We start from the raw sequence: 20,351 nt of genomic DNA, 5'->3' as shown, positions 1-20,351 counted from the left end.
AGCCACCCTATTTTGGCCTTGGGGGTCGCTCGAAACCATCCTCTTTGGCCTTGGGGGTTGGCTCGAGGCTCGGCCACCCCTAGAGGCCGAAGCCACCCCCAAGGACCATCGCTTCAACATTCATCTTAATCAAATTCTTCAGCAACTCTTCATCCACTTCGTGGAAATACCTGGCATACGGGTACGATATCCCAACATTGTTGATCACAAGTTCACAACCCCAACGTCCAACCCTTCAATGGCTTCGCTAATCCTCTTAACACCCTTGGAAAGTTCACCAGCAAAAGCCACAACAACAATCTTGATCTGGGTCTTACTGTACTTGGCTTGAATCGAATCCGAAACATCTTTGAGCTTGTCCGGATTTTGACTCACCAATATCATATTAATCCCTTTACGGGCCAATTGAAAAGCGAAACCCTTGCCAATACTGCCAGAGAGTTCGGTAACGAGTGCCCAAGACTCGTACTTTTTGAGAGTCTTAGCGGGTCTGAGAAAATTGACGTAGACCCATTTGAAGAATGCGAGAGCAAAATTAAGAGCCAAGAGAGAACCCCAAGTAAAAAGAACGAGAACCCAGAACGGCTGACCTTTGAGCAGAGTTGCACGTTGGAAGAGAGCGTGCTTTTGCTTTGGATCTGAGAGAGAATAGTGGAATGAAATGGGTTTTATAGGGAGTGGATTCGAGATTGCTACAGTTGTTTGCATATGGCCTTGTGGTGGCTCAAATCATAGAATTTTCACTTTCTTTTTAGGTTTAATTATTTTTTTATTTATTATTATTATTTAATTATTTTTAATTTTTAAGATATGTGTCATGATATAAACGTAGATGACGTAGACTTCTGTTAATTGGGAGCGACAAAAACTAATGTATGTAGTGATTTCATTTTCTCCATATATGAGTTACTAGATTTGACATATTTTAAAATTAAAAATAAAAAATAAAAACGTACCAAAAAAACGTTATTAACCCTTATTTTTATAAAATAATCCTACGACTAGGAGACCTAGCATTTCCCCAATCACGCTCCAGATATTTTCGCCTCCCTCCTCCTCCTCCTCCATAATACGCTTCACTACTCTCTTCTTCTTCCTCAGCAATTTCTCTAGCATTTTTAAGGCTTGATAAAAATGGCGAAAATGGCCTCCACCTTCACCTCCAAACCCCAAAGACTCGCTCTTTTTGACAACTCCACCTCATCCTTCCATGGCACCCCTCTGGCCCCACCTTCCATCCGCTTCCAGCCCGTCGTGGCCGGATCTCAACCCTCCATCTCCATGTCCGCCTCTTCATCTCCGCCGTACGATCTGAAAGCGTTCACGTTCGATCCCATCAAGGAGTCCATCGTTTCCCGCGAGATGACCCGGCGGTACATGATGGACATGATCACGTACGCCGATAGGCGACACCGACGTGGTGGTGGTGGGCGCGGGCTCCGCGGGGCTCTCGTGCGCCTACGAGCTCAGCAAGAACCCGTCCGTGCAGGTCGCCATCATCGAGCAATCTGTCAGCCCCGGTGGCGGCGCATGGCTCGGCGTCCAGCTCTTCTCGGCTATGGTAAGTGCCGTTAAACGAATCTGGTGGGTTAAGATTAAAAATGCTAAACGAATCTGTTGATCGAACTCATGGCATCGAACATCAAGGACTCAAGTATTAACATATTTTTATATAATTTGTCTTTAAAGTTTTGGAATTTGGTTAATTAAGTTGAAGAAAAAGAGTAGATAATACAACCTTATTTTTATTTTTGGTCGGATTACCTGTAATATCTCTTGTTTTTAGTTATATTAATTCAGAACTTTTTGTGATATTTGTATTATGTAGATAAGGCTCATTTTTATCCTTGATTTTGCTAAAATAGGGGTACATAGTAGGGGCAGTTCCAAGTTAATTTTTTTATTTACTTTATATACAATGTTTTTATTATATATATATATATATATAATAAACCCAATTTAAAATAAAAATAAAATATTTTATAACACGATATATGGATAATATGTGTCAACATTGAGTAAGGTTCACAAATACTTGCATAAAACATTACTAGAAGATAAATCATTGGCCAAATGATTTTATTTACTTTCTTTAAGAGGCATTAGTTTCAAAATCTATCTTTAATTGTCAACAAAGGAAATTATTGACAATTATTTGAGCAAATTGTACCATGAATACTACATAAAGTGAATAAAAGTCTCTGAAAAACATGTTGTGAAAGATTTTGTATACTAATTTAATCTCATTATATGATCAGGTTGTGCGCAAACCAGCGCATCTCTTCCTTGACGAGCTGGGCATCGAGTACGACGAGCAAGACAACTATGTGGTGATCAAGCACGGCGCTGTCTTCTCCTCCACCATCATGAGCAAGCTCTTGGCTGGCCCCAACGTGAAGCTCTTCAACTCGGTGGCGGCCGAGGACTTGATCGTGAAGGGAGGGAGAGTTGGTGAGGTGGTCACCAACTGAGCCCTGGTGTCCATGAACCACGACACCCAGTCGTTTAAGGACCCCAACGTCATGGAGGCGAAGGTGGTGGTGAGCTCCTGCGGTCACGACGGGCCGTTCGTGGCCAAAGGGTCAAGAGGCTAAAGAGTATTGGCATGATTGACAATAAAAGGTCCAGTAAGATTCCTTGACTGAAGGGAGCAATAGAAATCATAGTCCAATACGTTGATCCAGTCTAAGTAAGTTGAAATAGCTTTAAAGGATAGTCCAACAAAGACCGCAACAATATAAGTCATTGGACTATCCCTTTTAAACCTTTTTCAACTAACTTGGACTGGATGGACGTATTAGAGTATGTATTGCCCCTTGAGTCAAGGAATCTTACTTGACCTTTTGCTGCATTGAAAAATCCAGGAGACAAATACAGTTACGGGGATTTCGGGATCAGCGAATGGATGAGTGATAAAATACATGTGCCCAAAGAAAAAATAGTCCTCGGCCTTTCAATTTATGGCCATGCGTGGCGTCTACAAAATTCTGGTAACAATGGATTGTTTGCGCCAGCTGATGGAAAATATATTGAAACCTTGGGATATATTGGGACCATTCTTTATAAGCATTTCGTCCAGAATTATTATACTTGATATGCTTATAAAAAATGGTCCCAATATATCCGCATATCAAGTATTTCGTCCAGAATTGTTATACTCGATATGCTTATAAAGAATGGTCCCAGTATATCCCGAGGTTTATAATGATGTTCTTTCTTGGATTGGTTGTAATGATGTTGAGAGTATCAAAGCTAAGGTTCACTATGCTTACTATGCATGGCATGTGGACGGCGACAGAGGTGGGACTCTTTCAGGAGCAGGTTAGTACGAATTCAATCATTTATATCTTTCCCAAATTAAATCATGCATCTTCGATTATTACATTTCTCATTTGGATTCCTACGTGTTCATCATTCTTTTTTTTTTTTTTTTTTTTTACATGTCCACACAAAAGGAAAATGAGAATTCGAACTAATAACCTCCGTTTCATTAGACGTGTTCCTAATTGATTGAGCTACCTCTTTGAGACACATCTTCATCATTCTAATTATTATCTGTAATTCTAACTTGTAACGCATGTATCCAAAATAATAATAATAATAATAATTGATTTGGTTGGTGGTTTGAGTACTGAATATCCACCTTTATCTAAAGATCTCTAGCCGAGATTATATATGAGGGTAGTAGTTCAAAAAACCCCCTCTAACTAACTTGGGATGGTTTTAGGTGTTTTAAGGTGATTATTAGGTGTGCTAGAATTTATTTGCTATTTGTGATTGACATGTAAGCATGTAATTGGTCTCAAATCATCAAAACCTTAAGTTTAAGTCGATGGAAAACTGTGAATTTAATATGTGAAAAGGGAGATTCAACGCTTGAAATATTTTAATTAAATTGGGGGAGGGGGGTGAATTGGCAGAGTGCCTTTTGGCTTTGATATATGCTAAATCTCCGCTTATCCAAAAAGTTTAAGCTAATACGAAATGATAAATTTAATCATTTAACCAACACTTTAACAATTGAAATGTCTAAAACAAGGCCTTAATGCGTGGCCGGAGCTGGAGCCAGAGCCGAAGCCAAAGCCGGCAGCTACTAAACCAGGGCCGAAGTCAGCACCTCCTCAACTAGGGGAAGGTTCGTATCATGCACACGAGCATTTGGAACATCTATAGAAGCTTCTATTATATTACGATAATAATTAAGGCCAATTAATACCGGATCAGATAAGTTTGTGCTATTCAACATGCATGAATAAGAACAATAATCTCCCATAAATGTTCACACTGGGGGTTTCAACTGAGGCCCAATCCCAGGCTATGAAAATCTAAACTCAAACTTGCTGGAAGTTGGGCGGGCTCGATCGACCATAAGTACGTACGTTGACCTAAATCGTACAAAATTGCAGCTTTCAAACTACCCGACGCCTCGTTGAAATCTACATATGCATTAATTTTATGTGCAATGGATTCTTAATTAAAAAATGCAAAAAAGAGATTTGTTTATATATATATATATATCGCTTTCAAATGACAGTTTAAACGCAATACTACATTTTTTATATTATATTGAACCATTATTTATCCAAAAAAAAATTAATTAATAAGAAGATAAAAGTTTTATTATTTAAGTAATAGTTTAACAATATATATGCACTTTCTTCAAAAAAAAAAAAGAAAAAAAAAACAACAATATATATGCATCATGGTAACATATATACCATTAGATGACAAATTTAATATTAACTATAAAATGATTTCTTTTCTATTTCCATAACTTAAAATGGAGAGAATCTTATTCCAAAAAAAACCATCAACTATTTTAGGGCATGTTTAGAATTGTGGTGGAAAATATAACTTTTGTCTAATTAAAGTACTTTTGTCGGTGAACTTTTAGATTCACTATGTCTTGTTCATTTTGGATTTCTTTGTAAAACCAAATGCATTTTGCATTTCATCTATAGAATTCCTCAATTATAGTGGAATGTATAGGTTTTTTTTTTTTTTTTTTTTTTTTTTAATGATTTTCTCTCTCTCTCTCTCTCTCTCTCTCTCTCATCAAAGAGCAAGTATATGAAGGAAAAGAGAATGTGGGAATCAAATTGGTGACCTTCGCTTTATGAGGCATGGTCCTTAACTGATTGAGCTACTCTTTGGAGACAAAGAATTTTTTTTTTTTGATTAACTTTAAATTATCACCCAATTTACAATGTTATGCTCTCAAAATTATCAAAAAATTGTTAATGTTTTCCCAATGTAAAAAATACCATTAATAAAAAAAAATTATAAAAAAATATAAAATTATATATATATATAAAGGAAAAACGTAAGGGGTGGCCTTGGGGGACATTGATAACTTTTTGGAAGTTTTGGAGGACATTGGCCGAACCACCCCCATGACCAAAGTGGGGGTGGCCGGCCACTCCCCAAGGCCTTTGGGGGTGGCTTTCGGCCACCTACTTTTTGGCCATTGGGGGTGACTGAACCATCCAAAGGGCTTTGGGAAGTTGGGGGTGGTTCGGCCACCCCATGAATTTTTCAATTTTTATTTTTATTTTTTAGGACACATGGCATTTTGATATGATGATACTTGTGACGAAACTTAACGGAGATACTAAGTTTTTTCCTGTAAGTCAAGTATCATTTATGACCGTTTTTGAGCCATAGGTGAGAAAAAATAAAAAACTGCAAACCTAAATACTAATGAAGTATTTAACCAACAAAAAAAATTAAATAAATGCGAATGCGATAGGCCTTTCTTTATTTCTTTTTCTCTTCTTGGGTCCTCAAGCCCAAACTTCTTTAATCCTATTCCTAAGCTAGTATTAATCATAGGTAGCCATGATGGACTCTACAAATTTGGCGGCGGTGGACTTATGGGTCGACTTTTGCTCTTTTCAACACCTCATTTGTAGGCAGACGTATGTGCCGAAAAATAAGCATCGACACCTTTTTCGCAAGCGCATTATTTTGTTCTTTTTTTTTTGGTGCTTTGTGGCGACTAGAATATGATAGTAATTTGTAACGCTAAAACATATTTGGCTTGGGTCTAGTTTGAGATTGGAAACACCTCCTATAACAAAGCAAAAGAAGCACATTTGGGACACGTATCTCAATCTCAACGGGTCCACTTCTAAGTAGAACTAAGCCCAAGCTCAATCCAAACTACTACTTTTTTGTTTGGAATTGGAAACTTGGAAGTTACTCTTTGGTATTTTGATAGGAAAAAAAAATCTTTTTCATTTGTTTTGTTTTAATATGTTCGTTCTTTTTTCTATTTGATGGGGTGGAGTGGTCTGGGGTCTGTTTTCTTCTGCTAGTAAAGTACGTATATTCAGATTCATACTGCAGACTAAGAAAATGGGTGGACATGGAAATAGGAAGACTTAATCAACTAGCATTAATTGGTCAAATTCAGTTAATAATGTTTACATATATTAGAGCTTAAGCTCCCTATCCTCGAAAGATTCAGATCCCTTAAACACCACATTTCTTTGGAGACCCAATATCACAATTACACCCCCCATACTAGTTATCTAGCTAGCTAGCTAAGCTTGCATAAGAAACTTTCATTCGCTTGTGGAGTATCTTGAATTCCAGTATTTCTCAATTTCCTCAGCTGTTCTTCCAGGGATTCTCCCAGCAATCAAAGACCATCTGCTTCAAACCTCAAGCATTAATTAGTACAATCAAAGACTGAAGAAAATAATGTATCGGAGAAGAGACAGAGATGGTGTACCTCTCTCCAACAAGATTAAACATGATCACAATAAGTGTTTCCTCATCTTCTGAGAATTGGAGCTTAGATTCTTGATTGTTATGATCCTCTGCAGCAAAATAGAAACGTATTGATAAGTAGGCAATATTTTGGTTCCCTAGAGAGATCAGGGAGGAAACAAAAAAACCATACAATTAACTTTAGGAAAGCTTTGTCAAATAACAGTCAACCCTTCTCTCAAGTATACTGTATGTAAAAGTAAAGCAATGAGTGCATCTACAAAACCATATCAATATTGGAGCCTTTATTGCTCTATGGAAAAGCAAAACTTCCAACAGAGATAAGACAAAGAGGAAGCAAATGGATGCTAAACTGAAGACAGAAAATGACTCATCATTTGGATGTCTCTTAGTTTTCTTATAACTCACAGCTCTCTCACTTTTTCCTTTCATTTTGATCAAAATCCTCTCCGGGGTTGTGAAATGAATTGCTGCAATGGATAATGTTAATTTTTTTTTTGTCTTTATTTTGGTTATCTGTATTTTCTTTTTTTCCTCACTGTTATTTTCACTCCTCTTGACATAAAAGACTGGATTAATAGCAGTTGGAAGGGTTAAGTATATACCCTGAATATTAAAGAAAAAAGAAAAACCATGCAAGGACATCATTGAGACATTGAAAGTAGGGAGGTTACCTTCAGAGTCCAAAACAATATCAGTAGAAGTAGAGTGATTATCCAAGTCAGCCATATTTCACACAACAGATCAGAGAGAGAGAAAGAGAAGAGAATTTAGGACACCTAAATTTGTTCTCAGAAGCTATGGGGGAGATGTAGGTGCAGTGGAGGCGCTTAAATACTGAAAATGAAACAACATTCCAAGAGAGAGACTCCAGCAGTGAAGAACGGAAGGTGAGAAAAAAGTAAAAAAAAAAACAGTAGGAGGAGAATGTTAGTTGGAAAAAGGTCATTTCGTTTGGTGACTGCAGTAAATTATTAAACAAGCACCACATCACAAGAACATGCAGGAAACATTCCTTCCTAATCCTAAGGGAATATCAAGGATATATATATATATATATATATATTTTTTGTGTGCTTTCCTGGAAACCTTAGGATTGAGGCACCAACTTTGCGACAATATTCTAGTTGGTTTTGACTAGACACTACTGTTTTTTCCCTTGTACTAAAGTCCTTGTTTGTATTATTCTTAATCCAAAAGAAAAGTTAGAAAGAAAACTATTTCTAGGGGATGAGGTTTGAAGTAGGTAGGCTTATTCGGCCTTCCAACTTACTTTGAATTTGATCAAACCTTGAATAATCTGATGATGCTGTAGTGTACTTAGAGATTTTGCAGAAGTTTCATTTCTTCATAACTACTCATTACATTTCCAATTCCATAATGATTTTTCAATTCTCATCCTTTGTATATTTTCCAATCATCACCAAATAATCATCTCCTATTGCTTTCATTATTATTATTTTTCAAATTTGTGCTTCTCATTCCTCTCACTTCTCATGTTGTCTCACTCATGCCCACACAAACCTACCTTCCCCGGATACACACACGAGACTTTCACAATATTTATTACGTGTTCATCCCATAAGTACTACTCCGTGCCTCATGAATGAAAAAAAACTAAACGACAAAATTTTACAAATAAATTTAATTATTTAAACTAATATAATAAGTGACATATAACTTCTATATCAATTTATAAAAAAATTTATATATTAATATTCCTATCACAGCATTCAAACAATACTTGAGTGCCCTAAAATGAGGAAAATATTGGGTCAAAAATGGCATGCGCACTATGGTGGGGTCTTGAAGCATCATTATGTCCCATGTTAGATGGTCAATATTCTCCAAAAGAAGTGTGAACTTTATATCACAATCTTTTTTGTCCCTTAAAAGAAGTGGCCAAAGATGAAGCATGCTGTTAAAGCAAACAATAAAATAAAAAATTAGTTGGAGGATCAAATTGTAATGGGTAACAGTAAAATATTTCTCAAATCTCAATCAACATATATATTCTAAGATTAAGAAAAGAAAAGAAATTAAAAAGTTTAACTACCAATAAAGGCTGTACGTCTGTCATTTATCTTAGTAAACAAAGAGCACACGACAGAACATAGGACAAGAAAATGAGGGATTTCATCAAACTTTTAATTTCTTTTTCTTATCTTAATCAGGATATGCACAGGAAGTTCCTTTCTGGGAATTGATCATCCCTATGTCACTGAGAGCTCTCCAAATGGTACCAGGAATCTCAAGCCATTACCACCACCTACATTGTTTGTTGGGAGGGTGTACTGATCAGTATATAGCCTTTTTATGTTCTCTCTCCCACTAAAGATGGCGGAATCCCAAGAACAATCCCTTACCCATCAAAGATGGTACCAATAATTTACATTATATTTGTTCCGTATAGATGTGTGAGTGGGTTTGAGTCGCGTATTGAAACGATAAGAAGTTTGAGTGGTTTTTTTTTTTTTTTAATTGAATGAAGGAAAGGGCTACATGAGAAGATTATTCTCGTGCTTGATTCGAAAAGAAGAAGAAGTGAGTAATCCTAAAAATGAAAATGAGGTGTGCTCCCTAACAACAAACTCAAAACAAACAAAAACAGTGTGACAATAATTATAAAAGGTAGGAAATTGGTCAAATAAATGACCCGGTCCTCTCAAGAGGCTGCTCAAGGCGGTTACAGAAGCAAAATGAGCACAGATTAAGGTGAAACCCATAGACTTAAGCTTTTTGGTTGAATAGCGTCTCAACATCCAAACTCATAGACCTAAGCTTTTTGGCTGAGTATTGTCTCAACATGCTAGATTATAGTTCACTAAAAGACTTTCCAATCTAACAATCTGTCTAAGAAGTAAGCTTTAAGTCACCGCTTATCTCAAAAACTTAAACTTTAACGTGTATGATCACAAAACACATGAACTATTTTAATTGAATATGAATAATGATGGAGGCAATATTTGAACAAAAAATAATAATAAAAATAAAAATTAATTAGTTAATTAAAATTTTATTAGCAAGCAACTCACTAGTCTCACTCCTCAGTTGGAGTGGACGTAAGGAATTCAACACTCAACGGAGGTGTAGTTGATCCAACGAATGAGTTGGAAGCAGTTTAAATTCTTCCTACACTTACTTAAAAAATAAATAAAAAGATAAAAAGATAAAGAAAGTAAAACAACTCTCTGGGAAAAGCTCGAGTATACTTGGCTCTACATTAAGGGGGGAAAAAAACCGAAATTACTCATATTTTCACTTTTTAACAAGAAGTTTATTTTTTACTTAATTTAAATTTAAATTGAATAGATCCTTGTGATGAAAGCTTTTAATTCCTATGATAAAAGACTTTATTAAATAGATTATTTTTTTTAATAAAATACTTATGAAATATCAATTTTGTGCTTCAAAATAAAAAATTTCCCAAAAAAGAAAACACAAATAATCTATATATATCCGTGGCCTTGAAGGACTATGAAGTATACCTCCGTCCCTTCATTACCCCTCCATGGTCACGGAGACGTACTTCATTTTTTTTTCCTAAGTATATCACCGTCCAACCTAATTCTTTCCAAGAATGAGAATAATTTTAACAAGTAGATGCATTACAGCCATACTTATCATGTTGCTTGTGAGTTGTGACCGAAAACAATGAGCAATATGACCCCAGATTACGCAAAGACAAAACAAGACACCAAATCTTTGACAGTGATTGTTATTGAGGACCAAGACACAAGTAGTACTAATGTGTTTCATAATCATCACACATTACACAAACACACAAGCTTGAAAACTAGAACACACCACAAACACACGGGAGTAGCCAACACAGTAGACCCTTAAGATAACATAATAGCACGATTTATACTAAAAGCCGGATAACATGTCTGGCTCCAAATTATGAGAGGGCATGAACCATGCACAGCTTTCTTTTGACGCAGCTCAGAAACCATGAATCTTGATATGTTCTTTTTTCACAATGCCAGCCTGTTCTCCATAAAATAACAACAGAAAAGAAATAAGAGATTGAAATCTGAATCATGCTAATGTTAAAACTCCAACAACTAAGTAACTAAAATCACAATATCCATCAGTTAAACAAGTGTATGCATTCCATAAACAAATGAGATGAGGAATAAAGAAAAAAAGGGTTTAAGTATGATTTGGATAAGCTATTCAATCCAACACAAAACAAAATAACTAATAGTGAGACAATCAGTCTTTAACCTCCTCCAGCGGAGTAATCGAGTGTTTTACCTGGACAAGGAAGGTGGAGACATTCTTCCGCTGATCACCTTGAAGTTGAATAACCTGTACAACACAAACAAAATTAGAATTTGCAGAACACACAAGAATAACCAAATTTAAAGGAGGCAAACCAAGCACAGGAGGTATCATCTAGGTTTCAAACCCACCTGTCCTAGTTCTGGGTCTTGGACAACTGTACCATTACAGCAAAACTCCTTCTTAAGGTCCTTAAGTATCTTGTTGTAGCTGTATTCTTTCTTCAACCCCTGCACAGTTGTTAGGCTCTTCCTACCATTCCGCTGCTGTATACGAATGTGCACATACTCTTTTGACCCAGCACCAGAGTCGTCAGCATTTGCCTCAGCAAACGGATCTGTAATACACACCCCATAACAACAACAAACTAGTTAGAATCCCATTCAAGGAAGACAGAGAGAAGAGCATCTCTGTTGGGGGAGGGGACAGAACAAGTAAAACCTCCCTTCCCACTGCTCCTACCAACCCCCAACTCACAAAAAATTAAATCTTCCAGCCGCCGTTTTCAGTGGTTGTAAGAAAGGGTAAAAACAGTCAACTTCTATTGATCATTGTATCTCTTCACACGTCAGTTTCTGATTTTGTTACCATGTGATAACTGGTGCCAGCCACCATGGACTCAGCTCCTGACTTGTCCAACTTGTCAAGGATCGCATTTTGGTGTATACAGTTACTGTCCAATTCTGAATACATAAAAAGATCCAGGGTTGGAAGCAACCAAATTGACTAACGTAGAAAAATCGCATCCTAGCAAGGAGGCATCGAGGGAGAAGAGCAAGATGACCATTTGACAGACAAAGTCATGAAACAGACAAATGATGAAACAAGGAGCAAAGGCAGACCCTCAATACTTCTTCTGAGAAGCAATAGGTTTCCAATGAGAGGTCCAATGGGAAGCAACAAAAACTCTTCAACGATGATAATGGGAGTGAAGTTCTACTTCAGATTTTCTTATATAGGTCTATTATCCTATCAATTCATATGTGCATTATGGTTTTTCAATTAGGGAAGGAAAATAACACACAAATGTGACTGTCATGCGCAAATCATGTGACATTATTCATAAATGCAAAAACAAGTCAAGAAGAAAAGCAAACATACCAAAGGCAGTGGGAATTTGGACGTCGACTTCGAGTTCAGACATGAAACTTGGCTGAATAAAAAGAACGGCCTAATAACTTCAATGCTCAGACCTGAATTACAAGGTGAAACCATGTTAGACTAACAATAGATGATGAAGCAAATGCATAAATGTAATATACAACATTTTTTAGTAAACACTGAAAGGTTATACACCGATCACTTTATAAATTTGATGTACACATCTTATCTCACATCAACTGTACCAGCTATGTATAGCAAAAACCATCAAACACACCTGCAACGACTAGAGGAGGGAATGCTTTGATTATGAAATTCCTTCTTCCCCTTAAAAAAGACTAGGGTGCCAAAAAATAGAACTCATATTATAAGTAACCCATACAAACTACAATCTATTCTATCCAATAAACCCCATCGATAGGAAATATTCAAGTAAGCAATCCTTGTCAAACATCGCAACAGACCAAATTCCCTAAATTGCTCTACTAATACTAGTAATCCCAATTACTAATTGACCAAGAATAAACACGAAAATTGGCAGACAAAAATGAAGATTATGTGACAAAAATCTGAAAACAAGATACACCAACTAACAAAGGTTTACTCACGTGACGTTAACTCCTAAAACAACAACATCCAAAGGGTCATACCATCGAGTCCTGCTATTTGGCTGCCAAGAGTCAGACAAGTGTCTGCCAAAATCTGATGTGGCTTTACTAAAAAAAAAAAAAAAATGTAGAAAAATCTCTCTTCCTAGTTATGTTAGATTTTTTTTTGTTAAATTTTTATGAGTTAATATTTAGTTTCTAATGCATCAAAATTTATTTTTGGATTTAAAACTAAAACCTAAGGGTGGAAGATTAACCCTTTAGGGATGATATCACTTAAAATGAATTTTATCATCCTAAATTTAGTGCTAATACCTCAAATTTGAATTTCTCTTTAATATTTCTCTTTCTTCAATTTAAAAACCAAAAAAAAAAAAAAAAAAGTGTCTGACGCTTGAGGCAGCCAGAAATCTCAACTCCATACCATCAGAGCAAATCAAAAGCCATAAAATTAGCCAAAATTTTACTTCAAATTAGCATCCAGAATCCGTTAAAGATAAAAGATTTACTTGATCTGCCAACAAGGTGTCACAAACTACCTAACCTGTATTATATATAAAGTAAATAATAAAATTTCTGCGCCATATTAAAACCAGAACAAGACCCTAATCAGAAAGTTGCAAAGATTTAGATACTAAAGACACAAAATTCAGTCAAAAAAGGATAGGAAAAAAAAGAAAGACGAATACGATTATCAAAAGGCTACACATTTGGCAAAATAATCCATTCTTTCCAAGGAGAACTAATTATCAAAATAACACAGATTGAAAACCCAAAACGTCGATGGAATATATCATCGGATCGCGAAGAATTACAATACCTGATCCGAAGCTTTAGGGTTCCGAGATTGAGAGTCGATAAGTGAAGGAAACCCTAAAGCGGATAAGTCAGAGCTCTCTCTCTCTCTCTCTCGGTCTTTCTCAAGTCTGTTTGGCGAGAGAGAAAAATGAAGCGAATAGGTGTCTTAAATGAATCCAACCGGCCGGTTTATAAATTCGTCACGTCTCCTTTACAATATGAAAAGTTGTTTTTAATTACGATGTGATAACTACCAGAAAAAAAGTGTATCTTACGTGCCCAACAAATAAATAATAATTTTATAAATTGAATTTCTTTGAAAAAATCCTCCAACTTAATATTAAGAAAATTTCTATCCGTCTAAAATAAAAAAGGAATAGTAAGTTTTGGTATACTGGCATGCTTAAACAGTAAGCACGCAGGTGTTAAAATATTATTAAAATAATATTTAAACAGTAAATAAAATAATATAATATAATATTTTAACACTGACGTGTTTATTATTCAAGCAGGTCGGTGTGCTAAAAATCCTCTCTCAATAGAAAATAGTTATATAAATGGGAATGTCTGTGGCTTTTTTTTTTTTTTTTTTTTAATTCAACATGAAAAAAAGGAGAAAGGAAAATTACAACAAAAAGGAAAACAAACAAAAGGACGGAAATTCTTAAAAAAATAAAAAATAAAAATCTTATAAACTATTGGGAATGAGTCAAAGGAATGACCAGACCCAATAGATGGGGTGTTAGAATTGGCGGCTTGAAGATCGTATTATAATATTTTTTCAATATTTGATTACAATAATATTTCTTTTATTTTAAAACATGATAATCAATAAAATGATAAATTGTAGATAAATAAAAGTGGTAATAGCTAATATAATAAAATCATAAATTTTTATCTAAAAATAATAATTAAGACTTAAAAAAATATTAACTATACAACATCGTTCTTCTTGATGATAGATTACACTTATATTTATAAGATTTATTTAGCTAAAAGAAATTCCAGTTATTAATTTCCATCTCTTATTACAAAGAACTATATATACCACAAGATGGGATGGCTACTTACCACTCAAAACATCTTTGTAAGAAGATAACATGTGAATTACAAAAGGAATATGGTTCTTTACTTTCTTTCTTTTTCTTGGGCAAATATGATTCTCCACTTGTTTCAATTTTCAATAGCATCCACTGGTTTGGTGCAGGAATTTCAACGAGTGTGACTACAGAATCTATTTTCTCCTCCAAGTTGTGATCAATTTTATAACTTTTATTAGTGGATGGGCCACTAATTGCTTTCCTTACCAACAAGATGCATGCGTGTGTATTCGTGGGTATCATTTTAGAAGCGTGTTCCACTATGGAGAGAAGAAAATATGGAGAAGGCAAGTAGCTAAAATAATGTTTGTTTGTTTTTTTTTTTTAATATGTTCATACAAGAGAAGGTGGAGGGGGGATTTGACCTCGGCGCGCGCTTCATGAAATGTGGTTTCCAGCCGATTAAACTACCTCTTGATGACGCAAGTAGAACAATGTTATATATATAATAAAATTTTATTTCGATAAGAATTATTGAAAAGGGTACTGAAATTTATATTCCGTTGTGTATTATATTTCTAACACGGCTGTTGCTCTTCATTCTCTCAGTTTTTAATAATCACTAATTTGACAAATCTCAAATAAATTTGGTAAGTAAGATTTATTTATTTATTTTTATTTTTTAACAAATAACAATTACAATAAGTAGTAAAAAGATTAGGATCATATGGAGACCCATTTAATAAGTTTATGCGTACGTCATAATGTTATTATTATAGTACAAGTATGCTCATGAAAAGAAGAGAATTACTTGACCAATGCTTTCTTCTTTATATAATTTGCTGTATATCCTTTGGATAATTCCATTTGATGATATATGGAGATACGAGTTTTCTCATTATTAATTATGTGTCAATGTTCATGTTTACGTTTTCTAAATTTAAGTCTCTTCATCAATTAAACAGAAGAGTTTTGATATATGTTGAGCCCACATCATAAAAAATCATAAATTTGACCTTTCAAATTCCACCCAATGAAATATATATATATATATATAACGACATTCACATCTTTGCGTAGATTATAAGGATTTCTCCTAAAAATATCATAAATATAACTCCAAATTATGACTAATTAAGAGTAAATCTTTTCACTTTTTTTTTTTTTTTTTTTTGACTTTAATATGCTATCTATTTCACTTCATCCCAAGCAAAGTTGACAGCATTTGCATAGAAACCTACACGTACTTTACATGCACACCCCAAAATCCACTATAAATACCCACCACTACTCTCCCACCTTAGAGTTTCATCAAACCATTCACAACATAATTCCAAAGTACTGTTTCATACAAATCATAGCAATGGTCGCAAGGCTCGCAACGCTAGCAGCTCTTTTTGCAGCCCTTTTGTTGGTAGCGCATGCGGCTGCCTTCCGCACCACCATAGCAACCGTGAACATCGATGAGGACATCGAGAACCAGCAGGGGCGGCGAGGCGTGAGCTGCCGCGAGCAGTTTCATCGCCTGCAGAATCTCAACTGGTGCCAGCGGTTTATGAGGCAGCAAAGCCAGTTCGGGAGGTACGAAGACGGCAACCAGCAGCAGCAGCAGGATTTCCAGCAGTGCTGCCAACAGCTGTGGCAGATGGACGAGCGGTGCCGATGTGAGGGGTTGAGGCAGGCGGTGATGCAGCAGCTGGGTCAGGTCCGGGGTGAGGAAATGCAGGAGATTATGGAGAGTGCTAGGGATTTGCCAAACCAATGCCGCCTCGGCCCCCAGCGCTGTGAGATTCGCTTCTCATTGTTCTAGAGAGGAGGCCATGCATGTGCACGTACTCTCTCTCTCTCTCTATATATATATATATATATAATAAGCAAGCACATGATCGTGTACTGATGACTAGTATCTGCATGCGCAGTTTAGTTTGAGGCTTTGTAGATTGTCTCTTTTGAATAAAAACAAAATGCTTCTTAATTAATTACTTTCTTAATTAGTTTACTTGCTTAATTATCTTATAATTAAATATTTGCAAACGATAAGATCAATCAATTATGCAATCGATTGATCATATGAACATCACGAGCTGTTCAAGTAGTGTTCTGTACAAGCATTTGTTGGGAAAAAAAAAAAAAAAAAAATCTTTCTTGCTTGCATGTATAGAACTACGATCAATTTGGAATGAATATGGAGACAGCACTTACCAATTCTTGAATGAATATGAAATAACTAGTTACTAGTGGATATGGTCTTTTATCATCAAAGCATTGGTTAAAGGATTATATTCGGATCTCCAATGCTTTGCCGTTTGGATGATAGATGTCACACCAGTATATATATTATAAGTGGGTGAAGTGTTCAAAATCGTCCTATATGTAAAAATTTGCTCACATTTACCCTTTGAATTACTAAAAATACTGACAATAAAATTCATTAATATTTCTACGTGAGTAATGTTAGAGATACCACATTTTTATCCGAATTTTATCTAGTTGGAAATGTTTTTCTTGAAATGGGGACTACTTCCTAAAAAACGTAAAAGAAAAATCTTACCATTCGAATGTTTTCCGGACGACGAGGTGGTACCGCTAACCTTACTTTTTTCTAGCTCAAAATATGTGGGAAAGTTAAAGACTGGTGAAAAATGGTAATTAAGAACATGTTTGAGAAATATAACCATGTCTCGAAACATATCAAAGGAGTTTCAAACAACTGTAAGACATGAATTAAAAAAAAAAAAAATAACAAATGCATGTACGGATGTACCACATACTTGGCAACATGAGTGCCCAAGGCCACCTAAGCTTTCTGTAATTCTTGTAATAAACAAAGCAATTAATTTCAAAAGAAAACAAACATATTTGATGGCAGCTTTCGCAAGAAACTCTACGTGGAATTGAAACAAGCAAACATCCATTATTTATACCAGGCATCGCCACCTCATCTAAAAGCCAAAAGGAACCATTACCCTCCCACGTTCCACGTAACTTATAGAATACACATGAAACATGTGTTAAATTAGCTGGCATGAGCTGTATTGGAACACATGTGCTGGATTAGGATTAAACATGTGTTTGATTAGCTGAAACGTAGTGGAGAAGTTTATTATTAGTTGAGTGTATTTTTACAGCAAAGTCTTTTGTATAAATACTCTTCTGTACATTTTTTATTGATTAATACAGAAATCCTGGTGATTCAACCAAAGAATACTTTCTGTGCTCGCATACTCTGTTCTTCATTTTCTCTGTTTTTCATTCATCCACAACATATTGAATCTCACATTTGATATAGTATCAAAGCATTTTTAGCTCAATTTTCTTCTGTGTTCATTCCATTCTATTCAGATTTCTTCTTGATTTTTTTTTGCAATCATGGCTTCATCTTGTTCCATGGAGTCAAATCTTTCGAATTCTTCAACTTCTTCAACTTCTGTTAACTCTGCAATGGATTCAAATCCATTGTTTCTTCACCATGGTGACAGTCCTGGTTCGGTGATTGTTTCCTCTCCACTCAATGGAGAAAACTACTACACATGGGCTAGATCCATGACCATGGCCTTGACTGCGAAAAACAAGCTCCAGTTCATCAATGGTCAACTGCCAAAACCACTGCCTTTTGATCCAGATTACTTCGCATGGACACGTTGCAATAATATGGTTCTTTCTTGGCTCATCAATTCTGTGACGAAGGAAATTGCAACCAGTGTCATTTCTGTTGATTCAGCATAAACTATGTGGAATGATCTTCGTGATCGCTTTTCTCAGCAGAATGGCCCAAGGATCTTCCAAATTCAGAAGGCAATTTCTGCAATTACTCAGGAGAATCAATCGGTAAGCACTTACTACACAGCTCTCAAAGGATTGTGGGATGAATTACTCATGTATCGTCCAATACCAATCTGTTTGTGTGGTAAATGTACTTGTGGTGGTGTGAAAACTCTCTCTGAGTATCATCACAGGAGTATATTCTTCAGTTCCTCATGGGATTGAATGACTCCTTTTCTCATGTAAGAGGCCAAATACTGTTAATGGATCCACTTCCACCTATTAACAAGGTGTTCTCCTTGCTTGTTCAAGATGAACGCCAAAGGATGATTTTTGGTTCGATTGATTCCATGTTTCATAATACTACTGCCATGATGGTTAATAATGTCAAGGTTGCTTCTTCATCTTCCAATTCTTCTCCTGCTTATGCGAGTACTCGATTTGGTAAATCGAATGTCATCCGCAAGGATAGACCTACATGCACTCACTGTGGTGTATATGGACATACTGTTGAAAAGTGTTACAGACTACACGGTTTCCCACCTGGTTTCAAATTTACCAAAGGGAGACCTGCTGCCAATCACTCTGTTCATCAAGTTTCTGATCTTGAGTCATCCCGCAACTTGTCAACCAATCTGCCTGCAAGTTTGCCAATCATCCAGGAGCAAATTCAGCAATTGCTTGCTTTGCTGCAGCCAAAGTCTGATATGGCTCCACCAGTCATTCAAGCAGGTGAACATCAGAGTCACCTAGTGTCTCAGATGTCAGGTACCTTCTTTCCAATTCAATCTCCGCACTCTGTTTTCTCATCCATTTCATCTTTTCAAGTTGCCTCCCAATTTGAAAACAATCCATGGATTATAGATACAGGTGCTACTGACCATATGGTCTGTTCCCTTTCTTTTCTTACTACAATTACATCAACTGTTTCTAAATTTGTAAAACTACCTAATGGTCAATTTGTTTCAGTTACACATGTTGGCACAGTTCAAATTTCTGCTTCATTCATTTTAACCAATGTGCTTTGTGTTCCATCTTTCACTTTCAATCTCATTTCAGCAAGTAAACTAACTAAAAATCTCTCTTGTTGTCTCATTTTTCTTGCTGATTTCTGTTTTATTTAGCACCTGTTGACTTGGAGAATGATTGGAGTGGGTAAAGAACATGAAGGCTTGTTCTATTTGGTCAATAAACCAGTACAACCTGCATCAAGCACTTCAATTCCTGTCGTTAGTCTTTCTGTTAAGAATGTTTCTTCAGATGTATGGCATTACCGTTTAGGTCATTTGTCTTCTTCACGCCTTAAGCTTCTAAGTCAATTAGATTCTAGCATATCTGTTGACTCCAATAAGTGTTGTACTATTTAACCTTTGGCTAAGCAACAAAGATTACCTTTTCCTGTAAGCTATTTGGTTTCTAATAAAGCTTTTGATTTGCTGCATTGTGACATTTGGGGTCCTTTTATACTAATCCTTTTAATGGTGTTAAATATTTTCTCACCATAGTAGATGATTATTCTAGATTCACTTGGGTTCATCTAATGGTTGCTAAGTCTCAAACCAGAAATTTGATTAAATCTTTTGTTCATATGATTGAAACCCAATTTGAATCTAAAGTCAAATGCATTCGAAGTGACAGTGGTCTTGAATTCCAGCTATCTGATTTTTACCAATCCAAAGGCATCATTCATCAATTGAGTTGTGTTGAGACACCTCAACAAAACTCAATAGTTGAAAGAAAACATCAACACTTGTTAAATGTAGCACGAGCTCTAAGATTTCAAGCTAATCTGCCACTCATTTTTTGGGGTGAATGTATTCTTTCTGCTGTTCATATAATCAACAGAATTTCTACTCCTATTTTGTCTAACAAAACACCCTATGAGTGTCTGATTTCAACTCCTCCAAATTATTCTCATCTTCGAATATTTGGTTGTTTGTGTTTTGCTTCAACTCTCACTAGAAATCGATCTAAGTTTGATTCAAGAGAAAAGCCATGTGTTTCATTGGATATCCATATA

At 35.7% G+C, this 20,351-nt stretch overlaps 5 protein-coding genes and 1 pseudogene across 5 annotated transcripts; 3 read left to right on the top strand and 3 right to left on the bottom strand.

The window, feature by feature from the left end:
• Positions 1 to 204: 204 nt before the first annotated feature.
• On the bottom strand, positions 205 to 1,116 carry LOC132174543 (very-long-chain 3-oxoacyl-CoA reductase 1-like). The gene is made up of 2 exons (XM_059586181.1): positions 1,011 to 1,116; positions 205 to 638 (listed from the first exon to the last, which is right to left on the bottom strand). The coding sequence occupies exons 1-2, from the start codon at positions 1,114 to 1,116 to the stop codon at positions 205 to 207; spliced, it is 540 nt and encodes a 179-aa protein (XP_059442164.1).
• On the top strand, positions 1,018 to 2,845 carry LOC132176305 (thiamine thiazole synthase, chloroplastic-like; annotated as a pseudogene).
• A 3,534-nt stretch (positions 2,846 to 6,379) lies between these two features.
• LOC132176306 (MYB-like transcription factor ETC1) lies at positions 6,380 to 7,662 on the bottom strand. Its single transcript, XM_059588471.1, has 3 exons — positions 7,410 to 7,662; positions 6,737 to 6,824; positions 6,380 to 6,654 (listed from the first exon to the last, which is right to left on the bottom strand). The coding sequence occupies exons 1-3, from the start codon at positions 7,462 to 7,464 to the stop codon at positions 6,567 to 6,569; spliced, it is 231 nt and encodes a 76-aa protein (XP_059444454.1). The 5' UTR covers positions 7,465 to 7,662; the 3' UTR covers positions 6,380 to 6,566.
• A 2,765-nt stretch (positions 7,663 to 10,427) lies between these two features.
• Positions 10,428 to 13,699, bottom strand: LOC132175731 (protein translation factor SUI1 homolog 2-like). Its single transcript, XM_059587757.1, has 5 exons — positions 13,552 to 13,699; positions 12,124 to 12,215; positions 11,154 to 11,359; positions 10,996 to 11,049; positions 10,428 to 10,725 (listed from the first exon to the last, which is right to left on the bottom strand). The coding sequence occupies exons 2-5, from the start codon at positions 12,164 to 12,166 to the stop codon at positions 10,681 to 10,683; spliced, it is 348 nt and encodes a 115-aa protein (XP_059443740.1). The 5' UTR covers positions 12,167 to 12,215; positions 13,552 to 13,699; the 3' UTR covers positions 10,428 to 10,680.
• A 2,233-nt stretch (positions 13,700 to 15,932) lies between these two features.
• Positions 15,933 to 16,421, top strand: LOC132174542 (2S seed storage albumin protein-like). The gene has a single exon (XM_059586180.1). The coding sequence runs from the start codon at positions 15,933 to 15,935 to the stop codon at positions 16,377 to 16,379; it is 447 nt and encodes a 148-aa protein (XP_059442163.1). The 3' UTR covers positions 16,380 to 16,421.
• A 1,877-nt stretch (positions 16,422 to 18,298) lies between these two features.
• On the top strand, positions 18,299 to 19,698 carry LOC132174541 (uncharacterized). The gene is made up of 3 exons (XM_059586179.1): positions 18,299 to 18,397; positions 18,526 to 19,218; positions 19,456 to 19,698. The coding sequence occupies exons 1-3, from the start codon at positions 18,299 to 18,301 to the stop codon at positions 19,696 to 19,698; spliced, it is 1,035 nt and encodes a 344-aa protein (XP_059442162.1).
• Positions 19,699 to 20,351: the final 653 nt, after the last annotated feature.

The sequence above is a fragment of the Corylus avellana genome, chromosome ca3 (genome assembly GCF_901000735.1).
Source record: "Corylus avellana chromosome ca3, CavTom2PMs-1.0".
Classification (NCBI taxonomy): Eukaryota; Viridiplantae; Streptophyta; class Magnoliopsida; order Fagales; family Betulaceae; genus Corylus; species Corylus avellana.
Note: the sequence above shows the minus strand (reverse complement) of the source record. Positions and strands in the feature narration are given on the sequence as shown.

What these genes read in the sequence shown, in the direction of transcription:
- LOC132176306 (XM_059588471.1), bottom strand. Translation starts at nt 7,464, where the DNA reads ATGGCTGACTTGGATAATCACTCTACTTCTACTGATATTGTTTTGGAC. An exon ending in TATTGTTTTGGACTCTGAAG is followed by an intron (nt 6,825 to 7,409) that starts GTAACCTCCCTA and finishes ATTTTGCTGCAG; the next exon opens with AGGATCATAACAATCAAGAA. An exon ending in TTTAATCTTGTTGGAGAGAG is followed by an intron (nt 6,655 to 6,736) that starts GTACACCATCTC and finishes GGTTTGAAGCAG; the next exon opens with ATGGTCTTTGATTGCTGGGA.
- LOC132174541 (XM_059586179.1), top strand. Translation starts at nt 18,299, where the DNA reads ATGTGGAATGATCTTCGTGATCGCTTTTCTCAGCAGAATGGCCCAAGG. An exon ending in TTACTCAGGAGAATCAATCG is followed by an intron (nt 18,398 to 18,525) that starts GTAAGCACTTAC and finishes GTATCATCACAG; the next exon opens with GAGTATATTCTTCAGTTCCT. An exon ending in CAGGTGCTACTGACCATATG is followed by an intron (nt 19,219 to 19,455) that starts GTCTGTTCCCTT and finishes TGTTTTATTTAG; the next exon opens with CACCTGTTGACTTGGAGAAT.
- LOC132174542 (XM_059586180.1), top strand. Translation starts at nt 15,933, where the DNA reads ATGGTCGCAAGGCTCGCAACGCTAGCAGCTCTTTTTGCAGCCCTTTTG.
- LOC132175731 (XM_059587757.1), bottom strand. Translation starts at nt 12,166, where the DNA reads ATGTCTGAACTCGAAGTCGACGTCCAAATTCCCACTGCCTTTG. An exon ending in CCAAATTCCCACTGCCTTTG is followed by an intron (nt 11,360 to 12,123) that starts GTATGTTTGCTT and finishes TGTGTATTACAG; the next exon opens with ATCCGTTTGCTGAGGCAAAT. An exon ending in AAGACCCAGAACTAGGACAG is followed by an intron (nt 11,050 to 11,153) that starts GTGGGTTTGAAA and finishes TGTGTTGTACAG; the next exon opens with GTTATTCAACTTCAAGGTGA.
- LOC132174543 (XM_059586181.1), bottom strand. Translation starts at nt 1,116, where the DNA reads ATGCTAGAGAAATTGCTGAGGAAGAAGAAGAGAGTAGTGAAGCGTATT. An exon ending in CGTGATTGGGGAAATGCTAG is followed by an intron (nt 639 to 1,010) that starts GTCTCCTAGTCG and finishes ATTCTCTCTCAG; the next exon opens with ATCCAAAGCAAAAGCACGCT.